At 45.6% G+C, this 27854-nt stretch overlaps 1 protein-coding gene across 2 annotated transcripts in view; it reads left to right on the top strand.

The window, feature by feature from the left end:
• LOC126092036 (glutamate--cysteine ligase regulatory subunit) overlaps nt 1-27854 on the top strand; it is a 54219-nt gene that overhangs the window by 19249 nt on the left and 7116 nt on the right. The window contains exons 3-6 of one of the 2 annotated variants that reach the window (XM_049907439.1): nt 2558-2684; nt 2844-3043; nt 14733-14847; nt 23762-23782. In XM_049907439.1, the coding sequence (XP_049763396.1) occupies nt 2558-2684; nt 2844-3043; nt 14733-14847; nt 23762-23782 (463 nt within the window). The remainder of the gene's footprint in view (nt 1-2557; nt 2685-2843; nt 3044-14732; nt 14848-23761; nt 23783-27854) is intronic. The other variant, XM_049907440.1, reaches the window with a different exon arrangement.

Below are 27854 nucleotides of genomic sequence, written 5' to 3'. Positions count from 1 at the left end.
CAGTAAGACCATTTGTGTTAATTTTTGGCGTCGTAAGGAGTTTCTTCCACCCTCCTTACATCTAGGACCTGTCAACCTTCAGTTTTCGGACGTCGCTAAATTCTTGGGTCTTATGTTTGACAGAAAACTGTGCTGGTCCTCCCACGTTTCCTATCTTTCGGCTCACTGTCTGCGATCCCTCAAGACCCTCCGTGTCCTGAATGGTACCTCCTGGGGAGCGGACCGAGTGGTCCTTCTCCGCCTCTATCGCACCTTAGTACACTCGAAATTGGACTATGGAAGCATAGTTTACTCCTCTGCTCGGCCGTCTATTCTTTGGCGTCTTGACTCTATCCACCACTGTGGATTACGTTTGGTGTCTGGAGCTTTTTACACCAGCCCTGTGGAAAGCTTTATGCTGAAACTGCTGAACCTCCGCTGTCCAATCGGCAAGCTGTCCTTCTAAGTCGTTATGCTAGCCATTTGTCTTCCATGCCTGCTAATCCAGCCCATGACATTTTTTTCGACACCTCATTGGATGTAGGGTATGCTGGCCGCCCTTCCTCCCTACTACCACCAGGAGTCCGCTTCCGTAAACTGCTCCATTCTCTTTCCTTCCACTTTCCTAAAACCTTCTTGACAACTTGGGGTACAGCACCGCCTTGACTCCGTCCCCGGACCTGCCTGCTCTGTGACCCTTGTCAATTTCCCAAAGATGGTACCCCTTCACTTGTTTATCGTCGGGCATTTGCTGCTCTATGTGCACAAATGAAGGAAGCCACATTTATTTACACTGATGGCTTGAAAACATCGTTAGGTGTAGGGAGTGCCTATATTGTTGGTGACACCCCAAATCGATTTCGGCTTCCCGACCGGTGTTCGGTTTATACTGCGGAGCTTTACGCTGTTCTCCAGGCTGTCCAATACATCCGTCGCCATCAGCGGATACAGTATGTTATCTGTTCAGATTCTCTCAGCTCTCTCCTCAGTCTCCAAGCTCTGTACCCTGTCCACCCTCTGGTCCACCGGATTCAGGACTGCCTCCACTTGGGGGCGTCCCTGTGGCGTTCCTCTGGATCTCAGGACACGTTGGTATCTGTGGAAATGAGGCGGCCGATATAGCGGCCAAGGTTGCAGTCTCTCTTCTTCAGCCAGCTATTCGCACGATTCCCTTCGCCGATCTACGGAGTGTTTTATGTCGTCGTGTTACTCTTTTATGGCACGCACATTGGTCGACACTTCCCAATAATAAATTGCGGGAAGTGAAAGCTCTTCCCTGTGCTTGGACCTCTTCCTCCTGAACGCGTCGTTGGGAGGAGGTAATTTTAACTAGACTCCGGATAGGGCACTGTATTTTTAGCCATCGACATCTTTTAAGTGGTGGTCCTCCCCCACTCTGCCCCCACTGCTCTCAGCTGTGGACGGTAAGACACCTTCTATTGAGTGCCCCTATTTTACTCTGTTACGCGTCCGTCTACAGCTGTCGCCTGATACATCTTCCATTTTAGCAGATGATACGCGCTCAGCCGATCGCGTTCTCGAGTTTATTATTGCCAGTAAGATGACGTCAGTCATTTGACGCTCTTTTTGGGGACAACAACCCCCTTCTTTATACGCTAAAGCACTGAAGATGATCATTATGCGAGCAAAAATCGATTTTGCTGTTAATAAATCATCAAAATTACAGCCAATGCTGACCTTCCTTCTTTTTATATAGTCGTTGTGCACACAGCACTCTATCAAATCGTCAATCAATACCATTTTTATTGTTTAGTTTTCCTTTTGCTGCCCATCCAGCTGTGTTAAACTGCCAGAAACACTTGATCTTATCAATTTATTCAATGACTTTATTGTTAACATGTAAAATTTCCTTTTAAAAGTGGTAATTATACACCTCCAGTGCTGCAGGGAATAGTTGTAGCAATGCTGAACCACCTTCCCTGACTCTTCTAAAATGTCACATTCTCATTATACATTTTGTTTAATTAGTTGTTCCAGTAGGCATGACAACAACTATCATTCAAGTTCAGATAAGCACTGTTTGGTCTGTAACAGATCGGTATTGCCCATATAGAAAGCAGAAAAGAATTACTTGGGTAACTTATATCGGAATCCTTGGAATAAATGCAACATAGTTCTCATGAAACACTGTGAGTAAATTTAGAGAACCTGTATTCAAAGAAAATTGTGTGTTCATTATGCTACCACCATCATATCATTGCGTAAGTATTACGACAATGAGGTAAGAGAGATGAGGCATATGGAGCCTTATAGGCAATCGCTTCTGCTTCACTTTATATATGAATGGAATAGAAAAAGGGAAAAAAGATATTAGTAATCTTCATTGTGATTTAGCAGTGGCTTGTTGAGATATGCAGATCTGTATTCAAATTTGTTCACCACTAAGTGCCTATTGTAATGGTTACCATAAAGATAGCAGCTGTATGGTATAAACAGTTGGATTTGACCTAAGAATGTATCCTGCTTTGTTGCCTTAGTATTTACTGCTTGTGATTGCTCTCCCCATAAGAATGTAATCCTTGAACATAGTATTTTATATTATTTATCTTTGTCACAGATTCAGCGACTTGATGATGACACACAAACAGGGATTACCTCAGAAGATAGAAAAGGCTTGAAAATAGGAATTAAAGTATTTGTTTCATCTCCAAAGAAGGAAACCTTATGTGAAGCTCTGGAAACTAGTAAGTGCTCTTCCATTTAATGTAAAATATATAAATAAATTTTGACCCTGTACTGTATTTGATTATCCATGAAAATGTATTTGTATTCAAAATATGGTTTAGTTTGCAGTTCACATAATAATAAATATTGCTTGTCCTATACTAGTGTTTACATTTCAGTGTTTCTCGCACTCAATGTCGATTTTGTCGACTCCCTTGTGTTGGCATATCCTAGCAAGGCAGAAAGTACAACTCTCCTTCCAGAGCTCCAAGAGATGTGGACAGTATTAGAAGACTACACAGAACGTCAGAAGCTCTACACTATAGGAGTCAGTGATATAGACACAGACATTTTTGTGGCACTGCACAACTGGGCAAAGGTATTGTTGTACCTTACTTTTTAAATGATGCATTGAAGTAGTTTTGGTTCGGGTTCACAGTATAACTTTCGTAGCTAAAACTTCATTGTATTTGAGTAAAAATAATTTTAGCATTGGGTTTAAAAATATGTTCATCCAGTCATAAATATTCTTAATAAAAGGTCATTCAATGTTTCAGTTTCAAGTTTCCAAATTGAATTGTGAATTTGGAAAATGGTATTCATGGCGTCATTACAGTTCTGTATCTTAATTTTCAGGTACTTGAAAACTAAGTGATACAGATAATTCACACATTATTCGTCTGGAATAAAGTACATACCTCCATTTAATGCTCAGTCACAGACAGGCCCAACAAAACGACTACTAAACAAATAAGTTCTAGTCAAAGAAGCCTTCATCTGAATTACGAACACACACACACACACACACACACACACACACACACACACACACACAGACGACTTTTTTGCCCGAAGTTTACTGGACTTGGTTAGCTGTCATTTTGTTGTGCCTTTCTGTGGCTCAACACTTCCACTGTGTGGTGAGTAGCAATTATCCATTTCACAATATTGTCATTGTTCCATCCTGGATTTTCTATTGTTTGATGCTTCTGTTTAAGCTATTTAAATCAGACCATTATTGCACAAGTAGCGGGGTAGCGGGGTTTGATGCCTGTGCCACTGCAATATCAGTTGGACTGGCCCTTTCGAGGGGGTGGAGTGGTATGTGACAAGGAAGTTGTGGAGCAGTTCTTCAGTTGATATTGACAGCAAGGCCTTACGCGTTTAAACCTTAAATGTCTATACCATCTGCTCAGCCTCTGGGTTGGAGGTCGAAAAGTCCAAGCAAAATCAGGGTACTACCAGGAGTGGCCTGGGCATGGCCATGGGAAGAAATGTTTGTGCCGGGACTGCCTGGTTGAGGGAGCAGGCATGACAGGAGTGGCACACACGCATCTAATTTCAGCATAAATAAAGGGCCATTATATGTGTCACCAGGCTAATGCTTTCATGGGCGTCATCTCCCAATACAAGGCATGAAATAGCTGGAGGTTGGGTGATTGGAGCAGATATGGACTGATGACCTGGGATGAAGAGTAGTCTGTGGCCAACATTTAGCATGTTGGGCAGTGGGGCAAATATGGTTTTTTCCAGGAGCTTTGACCTCCACCCAAAAATCAGTCTTAAAGGTTCATGGTTGTAACAGCCTTGCAAATACTTGTGAAACTTCTTTACATTGCCCTGCCACAAAAACTTCTTACCAGCCTTGTCGCCAACATGGGAGCATATTGCAAAATACACATTGCGGCTCATGGTAATCGCGCACTCTATTAAGAACCATTTTGGTGCCTTTTGTAATGTCCAGGGGGTGGTCGTTAATCGTAGTGACTTCAAGGTAGCTGTTTTAATAGTGTCATTCCTGTTGGTATGTTTCTTTCAGTTACCTTCTGTTTCATGCTGTAGCTGTTCCTTCTATGTATGGTCAGCATTTCATCAAGCTATGTTGCTTATCAGTGACAGATCATGAGAAAGTTACTTTTCTCCTGAAGTTTTATACACCAGTGTACTTAATAACTGTTTCAGGCAGTTGATGATAATTGCAACAACTAAAGACGTTCCATTTTGGAGCCTTTTCACCAATTTCTGAACTCCATAAGCCACTCTAACTTCCTGGATGTAAAACAGTGAATCCTTTTGTCTACATACATAAACAGATTTGCATTCTGATACAACTGGCTTGCCCTGTTACAACCAGCAATAACTCCTGCACAAAAGTCTAAAAGACTTGTATACAGTGTGTTACAAAAAAGGTACGGCCAAACTTTCAGGAAACATTCCTCACACACAAAGAAAGAAAATATGTTATGTGGACATGTGTCCGGAAACGCTTACTTTCCATGTTACAGCTCATTTTATTACTTCTCTTCAAGTCACATTAATCATGGAATGGAAACACACAGCAACAGAACGTACTAGCGTGACTTCAAACACTTTGTTACAGGAAATGTTCAAAATGTCCTCCGTTAGCGAGGATACATGCATCCACCCTCCGTCGCATGGAATCCCTGATGTGCTGATGCAGCTCTGGAGAATGGCCGTATTGTATCACAGCTGTCCACAACATGAGCACGAAGAGTCTCTACATTTGGTACCGGGATTGTGTAGACAAGAGCTTTCAAATGCCCCCCTAAATGAAAGTCAAGAGGGTTGACGTCAGGAGAGTGTGGAGGCCATGGAATTGGTCCGCCTCTACCAATCCATCGGTCACCAAATCTGTTGTTGAGAAGCGTACGAACACTTCGACTGAAATGTGCAGCAGCTCCATCGTGCATGAAACTTATGTTGTGTCGTCCTTGTAAAGGCACATGTTCTAGCAGCACAGCTAGAGTATCCCGTATGAAATCGTGATAACGTGCCCCATTGAGCGTAGGTGGATTACGAAACTAAAATGAGCTCTAATATGGAAATTAAGCGTTTCCAGACACACGTCCACGTAACATCTTTTCTTTATTTGTGTGTGAGGAATGTTTCCTGAAAGTTTGGCTGTACCTTTTTGTAACACCTTGTATAAAAATTTATTACATCAGTGATTGCTTAGCTGTTATTTAAAAAAATATTCACATTACCAGTTTCAGCAAATAGTTACTGAGTGTCTTGAGCCACTAAAAAGCTTTGTACTGGTAAACAAAATCCTTCGGCACTTTGAATGTCATGATGTTTTTTTTTAAAAAAACATTTAAGTGAGTGTGCATCATGTCATCACATGATGAAAGTTATACTTTTACTGTCACACTACAATATATTCATTTAAATGTTAAATAACTTTGATCGTCATAAAATGTGTAACTATACTTGTTTATCTGTATGAAGCATTTTAGTGGATTAAGCACATCTGAAGATGGCAATTACTTGGCGAAACTGGGAATGTAAATGTTTTTTTAAATAACCTCTATGTGATTGTTAACACAAAGTTTTATACAGATGTTTCAAAGGTCGCATATTATTACATTTGCTGCAGAGATGAATGCAGTTCAGAGCTCACTAGAGTAGATAAGACTGATCGTTGCCAAAAGTATCTCGTTATGTTTGTATTACTCTGCTCCACATACTATCTTAGAAGTCATAATTTGAAATGTTTCTTTCGCCATCCTTCATGATGATGTGGTATTGCATGATATCACAAACACATGTGACTAAATCCCTATGGTCGTAGTGATGTATGTTATGAAAGCCAAATTGTGCAATATTATTCCGTAACTACAGTAATTAGTAAGGGAACTATCATAAGCAGGCCCAAATCAGTTCTTGGCATTCTGCTGTTTCATAACTCTTCAGAAAAGTTTTCAGCCTCATATTAATCTGTAGTACAGGGCTGAAATGTTCACTAGTTCTACAGCAACAATAGCAGCTTTATAGCAATCAAATTACTTGGAGTGATTCAAAGATCTAACCACATACACAGACCCCCCTGCGGGTTCGGGGATAAGAATAGGCCCGAGGTATTCCTGCCTGCCGTAAGAGGCGACTAAAAGGAGTTTCAACCATTTTGGCCTTCCATGTGATGGTCCCCCTTGGGGTTTGACCTCCTTTTTCAAAATTCTACAGAAGTATGAGCCTTTTGGGGAAGGAGGCCTTACGTGGTGTATCACTGGTCCTCAGTGCACTAAGACCTTGGCACTCAGCATTGTAACGGCGTTGTAACCACACCCATTATTCCTCAAATTGGGCCTAAACGCCTGATGGGTTGCACAAGTTCCGCCCATAGTGCGTCCCCATCTGCACCTACGATCATGATGGACTTTCCATGGCACCCGAAATCCAGCACGGTAGCCAGCCCATTGTGGTGGGGTCGTCATGTACCCTCTAGGTTGTAGCCCCATGACAACACAGGGATCGTACTGCTGATACCTGAGCTGCACCCTCCCCACGTCGGCCAAGGAGTAGATGCCCATCTCCTTGGGGCATCGGGACTCCCGGCAACGGTCATCCTGCCAGGTGGCCCTTGCTGAGGCTGGGTGGTGCCCGTGGGGAGAGCCCCTGGTCGGAGTGGGTGGTATCGGGGTGGACGTTTCGCAGATGAAACGTCAACATGTATCAGGTTTCTCTGCGGCCAAGTCTTTTAAAACGAAAGGTACTGTCTCTGGTTCTGGTCCTTCTGCCCTTTCCCCCTTGGCCACTCCCTGGGAGGAAGGGCAGGCCCGCCAGCTTGGGGCAAAGTACTTCCCCCGCTATTTAGTCTGTTCTTGGATCGATGGGGGGGACGTTTGCCACCTCCAAGCCCATGTTCTTTGTCCAGCACATCGAGGACATCTTCGGGGAAATCGAGGCTCTCAGTAAAATGCGTTCGGGGTCCATTCTTATAACGACCGCCTCCGCCACACAGTCGGCGGCGCTCCAGGCGTGCGACCGACTAGGGGACATCCCAGTGTCTATTGTCTCGCATCTGGCACTGAATAGGACGCAGGGGGTTATTTTTCATCGGGACCTCCTGCTGCAATCTGATGAGGAGCTCAGGGCCAACCTGGAGCGCCGAGGCGTGCATTTTGTCCGGCGAGTTCAGCACGGCCCCAAAGACAGTCGCATCGACACCGGAGCCTTTATCCTCGCCTTCGAGGGGGGGACATTCTCCCGGAGAAGGTAAAGGTGATGTGCTACCCGTGCGACGTGCGACCTTACATCCTGCCTCCTATGCGCTGCTTTCGGTGTTTGCGCTTTGGGCACATGTCGTCACGGTGTGAGGCTGAGCCCCTTTGTGGCGATGGTGGACGTCCTCTTCGTAAGGAACATACATGCACCCTACCACCTCGGTGCGTCAATTGTCCTGGCATCCACTCGCCTAGATCTTTAGACTGCCCCGCGTATCAGAAGGAAAAGAAGATTCAAGAATTAAAAGCTTTGGATCGTCTCTCTTATTCTGAGGCCAGGAAGAAATATGACCGCCTCCATCCCGTGACGTTGACAACTTCGTTTGCCTCAGTCATGTCCACTCCTTCCACAGTATCCTCACCCCTATCCTGTCCCCCCCTCCACCTCCTCACCCCATCCGGGGTCTATGCCTCCGCCTCCCAAATCCCTCCCTTCCCAATCCTCCTCCCTCGCGGCCCCTGCCCTCTCTGCCCCAGGGGGCACCCTTCCTCCTCCTCCTCCTCCTCCTCCTCCTCCTCCTCCTCCTCCTCCTCCCCCTCCACCGCCTGAGAAGCGATCCTCTTCTCAGGCGTCCATCGGGGAAACATTCTGGACCCCGGCTTCCAAAACGGACCCCGCGCGTGAGGACCTTCTTCGGGTCCAGCCCACCATCCCCGTGCCTCATCGGCCTTCCAAGAAGGCCTCCAAGAAGAAATCTGTAACCCCTTTCCACACCGGCGTGTTTCGTCTGACGTTCCATCTGTGAGTCGCTGCTCCCGGCCGTCCTCAGTTTCGCCGGGACGCTCTGCTGCCAGGCGCTCAGCTGGCCTCTCGTCTGCGAATGATGCTGCCCCTCCTACGCAACCCGGGAAAGCGGCCGCCACTGGCGACGACTCGATGGAACAGGATCCGCCTCCCGCTGGTTGTAGCGTTGTTCCCTCGACACCTGGCCCTCCGCGGCCGTCGAGGTGACCAGCTCTTCACCCGTTTCGTTCCCTCATTTCTGACTAGCGATGGCTTTGTTACATTGGATCATAAGAGGTATTCGATCTAATCCGGAGGAATTACAACTGCTCCTCCGCCTGCACTGTCCGTTCGTCCTTGGTCTCCAGGAAACCAAGTTGCGCCCAACTGACCGTATTGCTTTTGCCCACTGTAACTCGGAGCGGTCTAACCTCTTCCCTGTGGACGGTATTCCAGCTCATGGTGGGGTCATGTTGCGCGTTCGGGACGATGTCTATTACCATCCCATCCCATTGACCACCCCACTCCAAGCAATAGCTATCCGTATTACTCTTTCTGCCTTTACTTTTTCTGTTCGTACCGTCTACACTCCATCGTCATCCGCAGTTAGTTGGGCTGACATGATGCACATGATTGTTCAGCTTCCTCCGCCGTTTTTATTGTTTGGCGACTTCGATGCCCATCATCCCCTTTGGGGCTCTCCTGCATCCTGTCAGAGAGGCTCCCTCTTGGCGGATGTCTTCAACCATCACAATCTTGTCTGCCTCAATACTGGCGCCCCGACTTTCCTCTTGGACTCTACTCGTACCTACTCCCACTTGGACCTCTCGATCTGTTTTACCACTCTTGCCCATCGGTTCGAGTGGTATGTCCTTTCTGACACCTATTCGAGCGACCACTTCCCCTGTGTCGTTTGTCTCCTGCACCACACCCCATCCCCCGTCCTTCGAGCTGGAACATACCGAAAGCTGACTGGGGACTTTACTCCTCCCTGGCGACCTTTCCGGACCACGATTTTCTCAGTTGTGACAGTCAGGTCGAATACCTCATGGCTGTTATCATTAATGCTGCCGAACATTCCATTCCTCGTACTGCCTCTTCTTCACGTCGTGTTTCCGTCCCCTGGTGGAATGAGGCTTGTCGAGACGCTATCCGTGCTCGACGACGTGCTTTACGCACCTTTCGCCGCCATCCTATGTTGGCGAATTGTATTGGATACAAACGACTCCGAGCGCAATGCTGTAGAGTCATCAAAGACAGCAAAAAAGCTTGTTGGGCCTCTTTCACCAGCTCCTTTAACAGTTTTACTCCCTCTTCTGTCGTCTGGGGTGGCCTGCGCCGGCTGTCGGGCATTAAGGCCCACTCCTCGGTACCTGGCCTGACTTCAGGTGATGAGGTCCTTGTTGATCCTGTGGATATCTCCAACGTCTTCGGCCGCTTTTTCGCGGAGGTTTCAAGCTCCGCCCATTACCACCCTGCCTTCTTTCCCAGGAAAGAGGCAGAAGAGGCTCGGCGACCTTCCTTCCACTCGCTGAATCGGGAACATTATAATGCCCCCTTTACTATGCGGGAACTCAAACGTGCACTTGCACTGTCCCGGTCCTCTGCTCCGGGGCCAGATGCCATTTACGTTCAGATTCTGGCACACCTTTCTCCGGCAGGCAAAAGCTTCCTTCTTCGAACCTACAATCGCATCTGGACCGACGGTCAAGTCCCCATGCGTTGGCGTGACGCCGTCGTCGTTCCTATACCCAAACCCGGGAAGGATAGACACCTTCCTTCTAGTTACCGCCCCATTTCTCTTACAAGCTGTGTCTGTAAGGTGATGGAGCGCATGGTTAACGCTCGGTTAGTTTGGATTCTTGAATCTCGACGGCTACTTACCAATGTTCAATGTGGCTTTCGTCGCCGCCGCTCCGCTGTTGACCACCTTGTGACCTTGTCGGCATTCATCATGAGCAACTTTTTGTGAAAGCGCCAAATGGTCGCCGTGTTCTTCGATTTGGAGAAGGCTTATGATACCTGTTGGAGAGGAGGTATCCTCCGCACTATGCACAGGTGGGGTCTACACGGTCGCCTGCCCCTTTTTATTGATTCCTTTTTAACAGATCGAAAGTTTAGGGTACGTGTGGGTTCCGTATTGTCAGATGTCTTCCTCCAGGAGAACGGAATGCCTCAGGGCTCCGTCTTGAGCGTAGCCCTTTTTGCCATAGCGATCAATCCAATTATGGATTGCATTCCACCTAATGGCTCAGGCTCTCTTTTTGTCGATGACTTCGCGATCTACTGCAGTGCCCAGCGAACATGCCTTCTGGAGCGCTGCCTTCAGCGTTGTCTCGACAGCCTATACTCATGGAGTGTGGCAAATGGCTTCCGGTTCTCTGAAGAGAAGACAGTTTGCATCAACTTTTGGCAATATAAAGTGTTCCTTCCGCCATTGTTCTCCCATTCGTGGAAACAACTAAGTTTCTAGGGCTCACACTGGACAGGAAACTTTGTTGGTCTCCGCACGTCTCTTATTTGGCTGCTCGTTGTACACGTTGTCTTAATGTCCTCAGAGTTCTTAGTGGTTCATCTTGGGGAGCGGATCGCACTGTCCTGCTTCGCTTGTATCGGTCCATAGTCCGATCAAAGCTGGATTATGGGAGCTTCGTCTACTCGTCTGCTCGGCCATCCCTCTTACGCCGTCTCAACTCCATCCACCATAGGGGGTTACGTCTTGCGACCGGAGCTTTCTACACTAGTCCCGTCGAGAGTCTTTATGCTGAAGCTGCCGAATTACCATTGACCTACCGGCGCGACATACTGCTTTGTCGGTATGCCTGCCGGCTGTTGTCAATGCCCGACCACCCCTCTTATCAGTCCTTCTTCGCCGATTCTCTCGACCGTCAGTATGGGTTGTATGTGTCTCCCTGCTGCCCCCTGGAGTCCGCTTTCGTCGCCTGCTTTGACAATTGGATTTTGCCCTCCCTACCACCTTCAGAGAGGGTGAGAGCCCGACACCACCTTGGCTCCAGGCTCCGGTTCATGTTTATCTCGACCTCAGCTCACTCCCGAAGGAGGGTACTCCGGCTGCAGTGTATTGCTCCCGGTTTGTCGAACTTCGTGCGCGACTTGCCAGTCACACCTTTATTTACACTGATGGCTCCAAAACTGACGATGGTGTCGGCTGTGCCTTTGTCGTCGGGGCCGTCACCTTTAAATACCGGCTCCTCGACCATTGTTCCAGCTTTACGGCCGAGCTTTTTGCTCTCCATCTGGCCGTTCAGTATGCCTGCCGCCACCACCATTCATTGTATGTACTCTGCTCTGATTCACTCAGTGCTCTTCAGAGCCTTGGAGCTCCATATCTGGTCCATCCCTTGGTGCAACGGATCCAGCAGTCCCTCCATTCTTTCACCGAGGGTGGCTCTCCTGTCAGCTTTCTGTGGGTTCCCGGCCATGTAGGAGTGCCTGGGAATGAGGCTGCTGATGCTGCAGCCAAGGCTGCAGTCCTCCTGCCTTGGCCTGCCTCCCATTGTGTCACGTCATCTGACGTTAGTGGGGTTGTTTGTAAGAGGCTTGTGTCCTTGTGGTGGGATACTTGGTCCTCACTTCAAGGAAACAAGCTCCGGGCAGTAAAACCGTTCCCAACTGCTGGGACAACCTCCTCCTGACCATCTCGGCGAGAAGAGGTCCTTCTGACCAGGTTGCGGATTGGGCACTGCCGGTTTAGCCACCGCTACCTGCTCTCCGGTGACTCAGCCCCACAGTGCCCTTGTGGTCATGCATTAACTGTGCACCATGTTTTATTGTCGTGTCCCCGTTTTAGTCAATCTCGTGTTGTCCTGTCTCTGCCATCTACTTTACAGGATATTTTAGCGGATGACGCTCGAGCAGCTGCTTGTGTTCTTCGTTTCATTACTTTGACTGGATTGTCCAAAGACATCTAACTCTTTCACTTTTTATCTGCCTCTTTGTAAGAACTTTCTGGTGTCCCCCCCCTTGAGTTTTACTAGATTCTATGTGCTCTAACAATTGTGACAGGGCGCTAATGACCTCAATAGTTGAGTGCACTTAAACACCCCCCCCCCCCCCCACACACACACACACATAAATGAAAGTTTGTAGGCGTGTTTCTATATCTTAAAGATGGTATTTGTCCAAATGTCATACCAGTCATATAAGAGTGGTGCTAGTAGTGCCAATATGAAGATGCAAATCGGGTTTGCGTTAAATACATGCTGTAATGGTTGTGAGCATTAGTTACCTTTTAGATGTTGGACGTGGTGAGTGGACATCAATCAAGAATGCCTTTAAGGCGACAGAAGCCAATATCCACACCTCAGAGGTTGTACAACGCTGTGTAGTAGGGCTAGGAGAACATGGACATCCTATCTGTGATGTTGCAGAAAGATCTGGCAGGAATGTAGCCAGTCTGAGACTGGTAGTAGTAGTACTAGTAGTAGTAGTAAAGAGCAAGTATGGTCACAAAGTAACTGGGCTCCGGATGGCCAGTTAGCATTACCGAGAGGGAAGACCATTGTGTACGGTGTATGGCTCTGGCACATCGTACTGCATTTGCAGAAGTAATTTGGCCATCAGTGGGCATAACAGTGACACAGTGAACTGTTACAAATCTGTTACTTCAAGGACAGCTCAGAGCCAACCAGCCTCTAGGGTGCATTCAACTGCCCCCCAAATTGCTGGCATTTGTGACTTCAGTGGTGTCAAGCAAGAGCTCATTGGTGGGCAAGGTGGAGGTCTGTTGTGCTTTCTGATGAAAGCTTATTCTGCCAGTGATGGTTGAGTGTTGGTTAAAAGGATGCCAGATGAGTGCCTGCAACCAACCTTGCTGCATGCAAGACACACTGGACCTACACACTGCGAAATTGTAGCAGAAAATAAAATATCTACATCAGCTGCGCTAACTGCAAATCTGTACATCAGTCTGGTGATAGATCTGTTGTGCTGCCATTAGTGAACAGGATTTCAGGTTGTGTTTTCCATTGGGATAATACTCCTCCACATGCTGCTGTTGTAACCCAATGTGCTTTGCAGTGTGTCGACATGTTGCCTTGGTGTGCTAGATCACCAGATCTGTCTCCAATTGAGCACTTATGGGACATAATTGGACAACAACTCCAGAGTGATCTACAGCAATATAGCCGTTGCTGTATTGACAGATAAAGTGCAACAAGCATCAAACTCCATCCCACAAACTGACATAAGACACCTGTACGATGCAATACATGCACATTTGCATGCATGCATGCATTTAACATTCTTGCAATTACACTGGTTGTTAATGTACCAGCATTTGACATTTGTAGTGGCTTATCTCGGGCTTACATTAGCCTGTGATCTTGCCATGTTAATCACTTAAATATGTTACCTAGACAAATGTATTCTTAAAATTTCATTACTCTATTATCACCTCAGGTAGCTAATAGCTCCAGGATCTAATACAGAGCCTCTGCCTACCAATTATGTGTGTAAACACTATTGAAATACTTGCCTAAAGCAAAAATCTGAAGTCACCAGAACTCCATGGCTGCTCAAGATAACACTTACAAATTCTTGGAAACTTCTTGCTACCCCAAAGAGGATTTCTGATTATAGACAACATTTTTAAAGTTTGAAGCTACTCTAAAAACTTTGTAAACATTGAGACCTCCGACCCATGCACTTACTTCAAAGGGAAAGTTTTGCTTTTAAATCCAATGTGGCAATCATTCTCATAAAGTACTCTCCCATATCCTGCCTGTAATACTTTCATGGAAAGTGCAGCTTTGTGGCAAGCATTATCTTATTTTCTGCCCAACATTGCTGGAGAAATACCTAATTGTATTGGAAAATCTGTCGGACAACCTTAATACACTGTGACCTGACCTGATCTGACCTAAGGATGAATTGTGAATATTTCTGACAACCCACTTGACACTGTTGTGGGGAGACTAACTCATAAGCTGTTGGTTGGTTCAGAAATATTAGTTTAGGATATTCAGAATAATTGTCTGTGTTTAAGGGGACTATGTAAAGAAGTCTCATTTTTCTTTTCTTAGAGTATGTTCAAGTTGAGGGGAATGAAGGAGAGACATGATGGTCAGAGGCATAAGTCACTGTGCTATATCAAAATTCATTCTCTCTCTCTCTCTCTCTCTCTCTCTCTCTCTCTGGAATAAAGTTACCTGTTACCTGTAGCATCTGAACAGATAGGAAGGAGTAAGTTTTTTTTAGCTATCACCCAGTTACACACCTTGAGTTTTAGGATGTCTTTTTGTCTGTTATGTTTTTTCTTGTATAAGATTGATATTACATCATCCCTCTTTATTTTGCAGATTAAGCCTAGCATAATACAGATTAACCTGGCCAGTTGTTGTGTGGTGCCACCTGCATTGCAAGAATTCACAAAACAAAATGACATTCAGTTGCTGACACACAGTGATCCATTTGGTAAGTGTAGAATACCTATAATTTCTATACTTCACAGTAACTGACACATGCAAGAAGTGCCAAGAAAGGAAGTTTCATTTGTAGAATGTGCCGAAGTTTGCTTGAAATTACACTAGTACATGTCTAAACTGACTTTTAGGACCCACCAACTGGAAAAAGAAGTATTTGTTGCATGACGGCAACAAATATGCTTGATAATTGACAAGCATATGTTTTCTTTAAGTGTATAGAGTTCAATGGTTTAGGTCAACCACTGTTATTCGCCATGAAATTAACTGAATTTTTGGTGACTTCGAAGACTACTTCAATGGCACAAAGGTGCATCCAGATTCAGTGAAGAGCAGAAAAATATGTACAGGAAATATAAATAAATAAATAAATAAACAAAAAATGAATAATTTTTGTGAATGTGTGTAGCAACAGGCAAATTGGGCCACGCTCTGGAAGAGGTGAACTATAACTGAAGATTGGCAATAGTTGTTCATGCATTATCTTTGATTCTAGTAAATGAATAACAGTAAATGATATTAGTAGCACAGAAAAAATTGTGCACACATGAGGTCTCATGTTTGCTAACAAAAGAGCACATAAATAGTGAGTGGAGTGTGCCTTCCTATTTTTTAACTCTACTGGGAATAGGACATTTGATTTCTGCATCTCAGTGGGATTGTGGATGAGGCATAAGGGTAACTTCCGACTCTGAAAGGAAATGATATTGCCACTAAAGACCAAAGCCATACAAATTGTTAACTCCAAAGGTTGGTGATCTGTCATAGACAGTGTGTGTTGTGACTCCACTTTATGAATGTGGAGCAGTCATTAATGTCAACACAATTGTTACCCCTACACTAAGCGCAGTAGACCAGAAGGAATAAGCTCCATGGTATGTTGACATATTTTGTTGATGCTGTCATACAAACAATAATGAATTTCTTGTCGTTATTGTAGCCATTACCACACTTAATATGGAGATAATAGATGTCTTATGACAAGTATGTCAATACTTAATTGGTGATAGTTTCAGTACAAGGTCTTTACTTCAGTCTACAACAAATTATTTTGTTCCATAATATATTGTTTCATTGGGCAACAATACTTGATTTCTGTCTGCCTTCCCCCCGTCCCCCCCATCCCCCTCTGTCATTTGATGGTTGACATTACATCCTATAACAGAGATAGTAGTTAGTGTGGCTTGCACCTGCGCACCTTTAGGTTTGTGTTGCAATTTAAATGTTGTTGATATGTTGCACACACAATCGTAACTGGCTGTTTCCTGTTCCCTTTAGCTAGTGATACTCTGTCCTCTCAACTTTAATTAACTCTTAACAGACAGATTTAGTTTTAGGGATGCTGCTATATAGCTTGTCTACATTAAGCTGACAATTTTACTGGAGCTCCCAGAAGCAGAAAAAATTAACACTAGTTGTAAAATAGTTGCCTCAAAGTGCTGACAGTGTTAGGCTGCTACTAGATGCAAAGTATTACTGTAAACGTTGTTGAGTATAATAGTGCCAGCATTATGGGAAGTAAAAATGCTACCTTCCCCTCACCACTCCTCTCGACAAACCTAATGGTGGGAGCAAGGCACGCCTTCTGCCGTTTTCGATAGCCACTGCGCAAATTGTTAACTTTTCCTGGACAGGCTGTGCTGCAGGAATATTGACATGAACTCACTTTGTTTTTTCTAAAATTTCACGATTCTGCTAAATACGTGGGTAGTGGTGGTTTTTCTTAGATTGCTCACCTTAAGCTGCCTAAACTGTAGATTAGATTGTACAAGGTGACCTATTAATTAGCTAACAGCAGGTGACCCTGTACAAGGGAATTTTCAATTAATGCATTTTATAGTGAGCAATCATAAAAGTAAATGCATATAATATGGTCTTAGACGACTGCTTATGAAATGAAATGTGTTGACTGAACAAGAAAGTATTGTTCATTATATGGGAGTGTACAATGAGAGGCAAAAAAGATTGCCCAGCCTGAATAATTCAGGGCCCAAGAACAGATCATTGTGCATGCCCAAGTTCAGAAGTGCCAGTGTTCACAACGTCAAATAGAAGCAACACAATGGTTAGCGTACAGTGAATGTTGATTTTTTGCAATTTAACGTATTTTATCATTTCTTTTGAAAATCATTATTGAAGCATGTAGAAACGGTTGAAATATAAGAACTCCATGTCGGTAGAATTACTAAAACAATGATCATTTCACGTCTGTTTCAGTGGCTGACTACCCTGCTGGTCCAGGGGTTAGAATAGGCCCAAGATATCCCTGCCTGTCGTAAGAGGTGACTAAAAGGAGCTCTACACTTTCCAGCCCTATAAGTTCAGGTCCCATTTTATGGTTTGACCTGCCACTTTCCAAATTCTACAGAATTGCGAGCCATATGGGGAAGGACGCCTTATGTGGTGCATAAGTTATCCATAGTGCCTTTAGATTCGATCTGCAGAACCTCTTGTTGTGGCTTTGCATCTCCACGTGCAATTAAACTATTTGGGCGAGAACACTTTCTGGAGTATGTCTTCTTCTTCTTCTTCTTCTTCTTCTTCTTCTTCTTCTTCTGTTGTCTCCTGTCTTTTGCCCTCATGACAGTACTGGATTTCTGTGCACCAAATATCTAGCACTGTAGCCAGTCTGTTGTGGTGGGGCCATCATGTACCCATTTGGTGGTAGCCCCCTGACAACACAGGGATCACACTGCTGATGCATGAGCTGTGAACTACCCACATATGCCAAGAAGTAGATGCCTGTCTTCCTGGGGCATCAGGACTCCAGGCAACGGCCATCATGCCAGGTAGCATTCGCTGTGGCTGGGTGGCGCTCATGGGGAGAGCCCTTGATAGTAGCTGTGCAGAGTAGCCGAGTGGTCTGAGGTGCCTTGCACGGTTCGTGCAGCTCACCCCCCATCGGAGGTTAGTCCTCCCTCAGGGGTGTGTTGTGTTGTGTGTGTGTGTGTGTGTGTGTGTGTGTGTGTGTGTGTGTGTGTGTGTGTAAGCTTACGGAGTGATGACTCAGCACTTTGGTCCCATAAGACGTTATCACAAATTTCCAATTTCCCTGGTCAGAGTGGGTGGCATCAGGGCGAATGACCCGCAGTGAAACGGACTGTCATCTCGTGCTGTTGACCATACGGCACCAGCAGTCTCTAAGAAGGGCAAGATAGAATACAATGCTGACAGATATGACCCTAAATTGTTTCCCTCCCTCGCTACACCATGGGAGGAACATACGGCTACAGAATGAACAGAGCCATATTCGCCTCAGTATTTAGTCTTTTAGCAGAAGGGATGGGGACTCCTTTCTACCTATAAAGCCGCAATTTTTTGTTGAACATCTTGAGGATAAGTTTGGGGAAGTGATAGTGCTGTCCAAGATGAGAAGCGGTGCAGTCTTGATTCAGACAGCATCCCCAGCCCAATCCGGGGCGTTACTCGCTTGTGATCGGCTCGGTGATATTCCTGTTTCTGTCACTCCTCATAAAAGCCTCAACATAGTCCCAGGGATTATTTTCCATCTGCAACCTTCTCTTGCAGTCTGACAACGAGCTCTGCGCCAATCTAGGACAGTGGGGTATTCATTTCATCTGGTGCGTTTACAGGTGACCTAAAGACAAGTTGCTACCAGTGTCTTCATCTTGGCCTGTGAGGGCGATTCATTGCCTGAAGAGGTCAAGGTGATGGTTTACCGCTGTGACGTTAAGCCATATGTCCCTCCTCTTATGTGTTGCTTTAAGTGCTGGAGATTCAGGCACGTCTTCCCACTGCACTTCCACCGCCACATGTTGAGACTGTAGATGTCCACTGCATCCAGATATTCCCTGTGCACCTCCTCCCACTTGTGTACACTGCGGAGAGCAGCAGTCCCCCTGCTTGCCAGACTGCACAGTACTCCAAAAGGAGCGCGATTACACCCCATTTGGTTGATGTCCACATATACTGCAGCTACATTATGATCACCATCACAAGTACCAGTCGTACCACACTCAGTGCCATGAAGAGTGGGCCCTCCGGGCCTCCAGAATACATCTGCCCCATTGGTGGTAGGGGAAAAATCTCATTCTGTTGCTACCAAAGTACCTACGTCAGGAGCAAGGTCCTATCCCAAACACATGGGACATCGGTCCCCTCCCCCCAGCTGGAGAAGCAACAGCCTCCTCCAGCTCCTCTGGTGTGGAAGGGGTCCCTTTGGACCCTCTCTCCCACGGTCTCCACTAATGCCACAGCAGACACTCACCACTGGCTAAAGGAGCCAAAAGCTGCTGGGCACAAAGCTTCACGGTCTTCCTCTCTGCCTGAAGCTACTTCAGAGAAGTCCTCCCAGCAAGCCCCTAAAGAGAAGTGAGAGGGCAAGCAAACAAAGAAGTTCGCTAAGAGAAAGGACCCTCCAGTGGCCCCAACCCCATCACTCCCTGCCAATTCTGCACCTGCGGATGAGTTGGAGATCTCAGCATCCCCTGAGGACCTGGATCTCACTGATGCCTCATCCACACTAGGAATGGATACAAATACTCAATTGGTGGCAGCAGGTGAACCTGAAGTGTAACCTGTCTCATGATAACATCATCCTCCAGTGCAATTGCTGCAGTTTTTTCCACCCCTGGCTGAGCTACAGCAACTGCTAAGCTTTACACCTGCTTCCTGCAATGCCCGCCAGGAAACCTGGTTCCCGGCAATGTGGGCCCCTGCCCTTTGCAGCTATAGGGGCTATTACAAGAACTGTAGTGATTATAATAGTGTCAGATGGAGTTTGCCTCTGCCCTGAACACACTATGCAGTGAACCTGTGCAACTTCAAACCCCTCTTGAAGCTGTGGCTGTCAGGATAAGGACGACGCAGGAAATAACTGTCTGCAACGTTTGTCTTCCTCCAGATGGTGCAGTACCCCTGAAAATAGTGGCTGCACTGATTCATCGACTCCCTAAACCTTTCCTACTTTCGGGAGATTTTAACACCCATAACCTATTGTGGGGTGGCAATGTGCTTACTGGACAAGGTAGAGATGTCAAAATTTTCCTGTCTCAACTTGACCTCTGTCTCTTAAATACTGGGGCCCCCACACATTTCAGTGTGGCTCATGGCTCTTACTTGGTCATTAATTTATCACTCTGCAGCCCAGGACTTTCGCATCTGTCCACTGGCAAGCTCACGATGACTTGTGTGGTAGTGACCACTTTCCCATCTTCCTGTCACTCCACTAGCACCATTCCCCTGACTGGGAAGTTTTCACCTCTGCTGCCACCGTTGAATCTCTCCCACATGGTACCATCGATGTGGCAGCTGAGCAGGTCACTAGAACGATTGTTTCTGCAGCGGAAAACATGGTCCCATGTTGTTGGTTTTTTAAATGGTGTACACACAGGCCGAAGCTTCACCTGGACCTTTCACATTGTCCTAAGGACTCAGTTAAACCCACAGCTATCTGCTGTCACTTCATCTTGATCCTTGACATGCACTGGGACCATGAAGGGGTTTACACTGGCGGCCCAATGGCTGATGGTCACGTTGGCTTCGCGTATGTTCATGGAGGACATATTGAACAGCAGTCCTTGATAGATGGCTGCAGTGTTTTCACTGCAGAGCTGGTGGCCATTTTTCGTGCTCTTGAGCACATCCGCTCATGCCCTGGTGAGTCATTTCTCCTGTGTACTGACTACTTGAACAGCCTACGAGCTATCGATCAGTGCTACCCCACCACCCTAGGGTAGCAACCATTCAGGAGTCCATCTATGCCCTAGAAAGGTCCAATCGTTCCGTGGTGTTCATGTGGACCCAGGCCACATAGGAATCCCAGGAACTGAACTTACTGACAGGCTACACGGAAACCGCTTCTGGAGGGCGGCATCCCTGTAACTGACCTGCGATCATTATTACGCCGCAACGTTTTCCACCTTTGGGAGACGGAATGGCATAATATCAGTATGTACAACAAACTGCGTGCCCTTAAGGAGATTACAAATGTGTGGAAGACCTCCATGTGGGCCTCTTGCAGGGACTCTGTGTTTCTCTGCCAGCTCCGCGTTGGCCGTACTTGGCTAACACGTGGCTACCTCCTCCATCACGAGGACCCATCTCGGTGTTTCTGTGGCTCACACATGACTGTCATCCACATCTTGCTGGTCCGCCCATTTTCCGCCGCTCTGTGGCAGACTTTTAACCTTCCCAGCACCTATCTTTGGTGTTGGGTGACAATGCCTCAACAGCAGATTTAGTTTTGTTTTATTGGTTGGTTTTTTTTATCGTACCAGCTAAGGGTGGGCATTTGCCTTCTCTCTGAGGTTGCCACCCTCCCTCCATTTTAACTCTGTCCCACTTCTTTGCATTTGTTTGTCTTGGTGGTCGTCTTTTTTTCCCCTACATGTGTTCATCTAGCCTTGTCTGTTTTGGGTGGACATTGTAATGTGTTGCAGAGTGGGTGGCTCATCCTCTTTTATTATTGTGATCAGCCAGTCCAGACCATATGCTCCATGGTTTTAATACCTTCTTTTACTTTTCCTTGTGGTGCCCGTTTTTTTGTTCGTTCCATTCGTTTTCTTTTTAGGTGTGATGTTGGGTATTTTTGTACCTTGAGCCTTGCTTGCTCCAGGAAAAAGGGATTGATGACCCTGTAGTTTGGTCCCTGTTTACCCCAAATCAACCAATCAGTGGCTGAAGTGGATATGCTGATGGTTTATGAAAGGACAACTGGAGTCAATTGTCATTTTTAGACCTGTGCACACAATTTTTTTTTGCCCCCACTACGAATTTTGCAGTTGTAGGCTTTCCTAGGTTCCATGATCTTTCAAAAGATTTCATTTTATAAAAGACTAATCTTCAGACAGACAAATGGTCAAAAATATTGAAAATGGATGTATTTATTTCTAATTACTTTTACTGCCAACTTGTGTCTCTCTGATCTTCAGCTAAGAGAAATGTATCAGCTGATTAAGTTCAAATGTACCATTTACACAAGCGAGTGGCTGTACTTTCCAGTATCTGTTGTTTCCAGTTTAATATCTGTTCTTCAATTGCAGTAGGACTATTAGACTGTTATGCTTTTAAAAAAAGAGAGAGAGAGAGAGAGAGAGAGAGAGAGAGAGAGAGAGAGAGAGAGAGAGAGAGAGAGCTCCATTGTAGTGTGTCGGCTCACTTAACTGGTAGCTGTAGTATGTGTTGGATTGAATCTCTCCAGTCTTTCTTTCTTCCTTAAAAAAAATGCATCGCAAATGTTCCATGCTTTATTTACTTTTTGTTATTAAATTATATTTTCTGACTATGCAGGGCTTTAATGGAAAATAAATAAATGATAAAATGAAGGGTAGGCTATGTGTAGCTTCAATGTTTTGTCCACATGCCACTGGAATCAAGAACAGCTTGGATACTTCAATGCATAGAACTGACAAATCAATGGAAGAAGTCCTCATCCATGGCAGTTCTCTCCCATGAAAAATTAACCAAATGCCATTGAGCATTTGCAGCTCCTGAAAGGGGGTCTGACCAATTGTCTCGCAGAGCCTTCTCAAGTTGAGCCTTGGGATTGAGATCAGGTGACTTTGGAGGCTACGGAAGGCACTGAATAATATTCTCTCTCCCTTGAAACCAGCTCTGAATCCTAGTGGTAGTGTGTGATAGACAATTATGTTGGTCACGGAGATGTCCTTTGGAATACCAGATTCGAATACATTTCAAGGAAATGTTCACAGCATACTGAATTGATCTTGCTTTTGATAAGTTCTTAAGTTGCTGCACCCATTTAAGACATCCAGCCCCAACATATCACACTTACATGTCTGTTTCTAGTGCTTGTAGCCATGAAGCACGCATCATATTGATGCACATCAGTGCGTTATATGAGAGCAGTACCTCTGCTCTTGGACCCAGTTGTGCACTCATAGGAGAAAATGGCGTTCCTCCAATTGACATCTTCCCAGAAACTCAGTTGCTAGTGTATCCATGGCTTGTGTGTCAGACAACTCTTGTTTGATAAGAGCATGATGGAACCTGATTCGATGGTCCTTTAATCTTCTGAGATCGGCTCTTGACTAGCCTGGGAAACGTGACACTCTCCTTAGTCCCTGGATAAGTGACAAAGGACCATTCTGGGCTGCCCTGACCAATTCTTCATCTTGTCTCCGTATACACACTCATGGTCTTCCAGGTATAGGATGTTTCACTAACCCACCATTTTCTCCAAATCGTCTAATCCAGCCTTGCAGTGGAAGCATAAACACTATAACGACATCTTGCCTCAGATGCATTAACACGGTTTTCAATGAGAGCAATTATCTGCTCACGAACATTCACATTAGCCATTTTGAAACAGACCTATGATGTATGCCAGTCAGCTGACATATTTCTCGTAGTTGAAAACTGTAGAGACACAACGTGGCAGTTGAAGTGATTACAAATAAATAAATCCATTTTCAATATTTTTACTATGGCTGTTTGTTTAAAGATTAGACTATTATAAATGGAATCTTTTGGAAGACTGGAATGCTTCTTTTTTTGTAAACCATTGACCTATCCACTCTGCCGCTGAAACAGATGGGAAACACACATTGTTGTAGTGCTGAAATAATGATTTTCAAAAGAAATGATATAAGGAGTTAACTTGCAATGAATCTTGATACATGCTGTATGCTAACTATTATATAGCTTCCATTTGATGATGTAATCAAAAAGGTGAAACTACATAAACCACCTAGCAGTGTGAACACTGGCACCTCTCAACTTGGGCATGCACTTGCTCTGTTCTTGGACTTTAAATTATTCAGGCTGGGCAATCTTTTTGCCTCTCATTGTACATGACCAAAAGTTCAGGTGTGTCAGGGGAGATACCTTTCTCAGTGTATTTTAAATTTGCTCCTTCAATTGTTTCCATATTTATTACTAATATATGTGTGTGCTTATGTTCAAATGCATTTCTGTCATTGAAGGAAACTATGGAGAAGAAAGAGGTAAGAACATACTAATTTTCCTTTTTATTTTTCTTTGTACTTTGGTGAGGTTTAGTTCATTGAATTGTTGACACAAATTTCTTCCATAAATAAGCCAGATAAACCTAATGTTCAGAAATAGCTAATAGTAGAATTCTAAAGTCTTAAAGTAATAATTTTGTTTGTCAGACTGAGATGTTGAACAAAACACAGGAATGTAGGTGAAGAGTAAGTGAAAATGACTAGTACTGGTAACACCACAAGGAAGTACACGGATGAGCCAAAAACATTATCACAACTTGCTTAACAGCATGTTAGTTAATCTTCGTAAAGTAATACAGCAGAGATTTTGCCCAGTATAAACTTGAGTATCCGCACAGTTGTAGCCTCTTGACCACGCAGGAATCGCTCTGTTGGTATCAGAGCTGACACCTCCCCAGGTATGCCAAGAAATATGTGCCTGTCATGACTGGGGCACAAGGATTCTGAGCAATGGGTCACTGACCAGGTAGCTCTTCCTGAGGCTGGGTGGCACGCATAGGGAGAGCCCCTGTTCAGAGAAGTTGGTGCCATGGCAGATGATTCTCATATGGTCTGGTCTGTTGGGACACTCTCCTCAAAGTGTTCTGCCGGTCTGTAGCCGGCTACCAGCCAGTGGCTGAAGGAGCCACAGGCTGCTTTCTCCTACTGCTGGTCATATGGCCCCATTATTCTCTTCAGACAGAATGAACTCGTTCAACGCAGAGAGATACGACCTCAGAATGTTTCCTTCTCTGGCTGTGCTATGGGAGGAATGTCGGTCTAAGCGACAGAGTAGTACTCCCCCCCCCCCCCCCCCCCTCCCCCCTCCTTGATTTATACAAGGGCAGATGGGGATTCATTTTTTGGCCACAAAGCCTTTATTTCCTGTATACACTATAGAGGACAAGTTTGGAGAAGTTGCACCCACCTCCAGAATGAAGAGTGGGTCACCTTTGATTAAAACAGCATCCCATGCCCAGTCATGGTCATTGCTTGCTTGTGACAAACTGAATAACATTCCAGTGACTGTCACTCCCCATAATAGCCCAAATGTGGTTCAAGGCAACATTTCCAGTGTGACCTCATCTTGCAGTCTGACAATAAGCTATGCGCCAACTTAGAGCGAGTAAGTGTAAAATTTGTCTGTTGTGTCCATAGGGGGCCAAGGAAATTGTGTTGCAATGGAGCCTTCATCTTGGCCTTGGAGGGCAATTTGTTGCCAGAAAAGATCAAAGTGATCGTGTATTGATGTGATGTGAAACTGTATGCCCCCCCCCCCCCCCCTCAATTTGGTGCTTCAAATGTATGAAATTTGGGCACACATCTTCGTGTTGTGATATCAGCCCAGTCTGTACGGATTGTGGATGATCGTTGGTTGCAAACATTCCTTGTGTTTTCCTCTCCCTGTCTGCATCAGCTATAGAGAGCACTATTCTCCCTGCTCACCAGACTGCACTGTCATTCAGAAGTAGGGAAGGAAAAAAAATACAAGAATGTGAGACACTGGATGGACTGACCTACCAAGAAGCCAAGAAAAAGTCTGAGCATCTAAATCTTGCAGCATGATAGTGTCGTACAAGATAGCTATGATGTCGCCCTCACTGCTGACAGTACTCCAGCCTGTTATGGTCCTACAGCAAGCTCTCGGGGCCCCATGACTATCCCTGCCGCCCCCCACCCCCCTTCCTGATGGTTGGGGGCTCTCCTCCTGCTGTTTCTACCACACTCATTTTGGGAGCAATGGCTCCCCACCCACTGGGGACGCCGATCCCCATGCACCAGCTGGAGGCGAGTCACCCTTCTGCTTCTCACACCAAGAACAGGTCTGTTGGGACACTCTCCTCAGTGTTCTGCCGGTCTGCAGCTGGCTACCAGCCAGTGGCTGAAGGAGCCACAGGCTGCTGGTCGAAGGGCTTTAGGATCTTCTAGTCCCTGAAACTAATTCAGAGAAGCCTAAAGATAAGGTGGCCCTCTGAGGCTACAGATCGCAACACAATGTGTTTCGGAAACTGTGTGTCTTGATCCCATATCTTCTCAACTGATGACAGCAGGTGACCCTGGGCCACCCTTGTTCCCTTCAGGTCCTCTCAGTATACTGACAGCATGATATTCCAGTGGAATTTCAGTGGTTTCTTTCACAAGCTGTCTGAGCTAAGACCCCTCTTAGACTCCTCCCCTGCTTTCTGCCTTACCCTTTGTCACTACTGGGGATATTTCTAAGAAGTGTTGATTTTAATATGGCACGAGATGGAGTTTGCACAATGTTCTGGACACTATATATAGTGAACTTGTGCATCTTGATGTAACTGGGAGGCTGTGCCTGTTCAGGTTAAGGCATTTCAGGGTACCATTATCTGCAGTGTTTACCTTCCTCCTGATGGTGAAGTGTCTCAGTACATGTTGTTTGCATTGGTTTCTCAGCTTCTACCACTTTTCCTAATTGTAGGCAACTTCAGTGCACATAACTCTTTACGGGGTGGAACTAAGATAACTGGTCGCGGTAAAGATATTGCAAACTTACTGGCAGATCTTGACCCCTGCCTCATGAATACTGGTGCCTCCACTCACTTCACTGTGACACAAGAAATGTATTTGGCCATTTATCTTTCTATTTGTGGTATTGGATTTCTCCCATTCATCCACTGGAGGGTCCATGATGACCTGTGTATTAGTGACTACTTCCCACTCTTTCTGTCCCTTCCTCAGCATCACTCCCTGGGTGCCCACATGGATGGGCTCTCCACAATGTAAACTGGCGCACTTTTACCTCCACTGTCATTCTGAGCTCCCCACTAAATATAAGTAATGACAAGACTGTCCAGATGGCAACAGCAGCCATTCTGTTGGCTGCCAACTTAACAATCCCGTTTGCGTTCCTGTCTGAAGTAGTACCTTGGTGGACCTTGGAAATCTCTGTGGCCATCCGAGATTGCAGGTGGGCTCCACAATTCCATAAGGAGCATCCATCAATTGAGCACCTCATTGCCTTTAGACCCTGTCCACCACTTAATAAAATGATGGAAGCAAGAATGCTGGAAGTGGCGTGTTTCAGCCATTGGACCACATGCACCTCTTTCGCAGGCCTTGGAAAATATCACACACCTCTATGGACACCACACCTCTGCAGGTATACTTGGTATTTCATTGAACTGTACTGTTTCCACTGAACCAGATGCCATAGCTGAACATTTTGCTCTGCATCTGGGAACTACCAATCTATCTTTTGTGTCCTTAAAGAGCAGATGGAACGATTACACTTACCTTACACTACACGTCACCTAGAGCTCTATAATGCTCCCTTCAATGAATGGGAACTCTTTGTGTACTATTCCTTTGCCCTGATTGATACAGCCTCAGGGCCAGACAGCATCCATAACCAAATGCTCAAACACCTATCAGTGGATTGTCAGCATCATCTCCTTACCATCTTCAGCCGCATGTGGAGTGAGGGTTAGTTCCCATCTCAGCAGTGAAAACTCACCATTATCCCAGTATTGAAATAGAGTAAGCATCCTTCAGAGATGGGGAGTTGCTTGAAAGCATGATGAGCTGGTGGCTGTGTTGGCAACTTGTCTCAGGACCTTCTGGTCTGTCCCAGGCCCGTTTTTGCAAAGGCTGTTCCATTGCTGATAATCTCGTTTTCACCAACTCTGCCATCTGGACAGCTTTTGATCAGTGTCAACACATTACTGTCTTCCTCAACGTACAAAAGGCTTGTGACATCACACGGCAATATTGCACTCTTGCTACCTTACATGAGGTGTTGTCTCCTGGGCCCACTTCTGATTTTTGTTCAGAAGCTCTTGTTGCACCGTACGTTCTGGGTTCGAGTTGATACTTCCCACATTATTCCCAATATCCAAGAGAATGGGGTGCCATAGGGCTCCGTATTAAGTGTCTCTCTCTTTTTAGTGGCAATCAATGGTCTAGTAGCAACTGTGGAGTCTCTAGCATCACCCTCCCTGCTCCCTGTATTCCAATGATTTTTGCTTTTACTATTGTTCTCCTAGTGTGGGTGTTGCCGAATGCTGACTGCAGGACACCATTCAAAGGGCACAGTCTTGGGGCATCG

This window comes from Schistocerca cancellata, chromosome 7, assembly GCF_023864275.1.
Source record: "Schistocerca cancellata isolate TAMUIC-IGC-003103 chromosome 7, iqSchCanc2.1, whole genome shotgun sequence".
Taxonomy (NCBI): Eukaryota; Metazoa; Arthropoda; class Insecta; order Orthoptera; family Acrididae; genus Schistocerca; species Schistocerca cancellata.
This window is presented reverse-complemented; position numbering and strand designations above follow the sequence as displayed.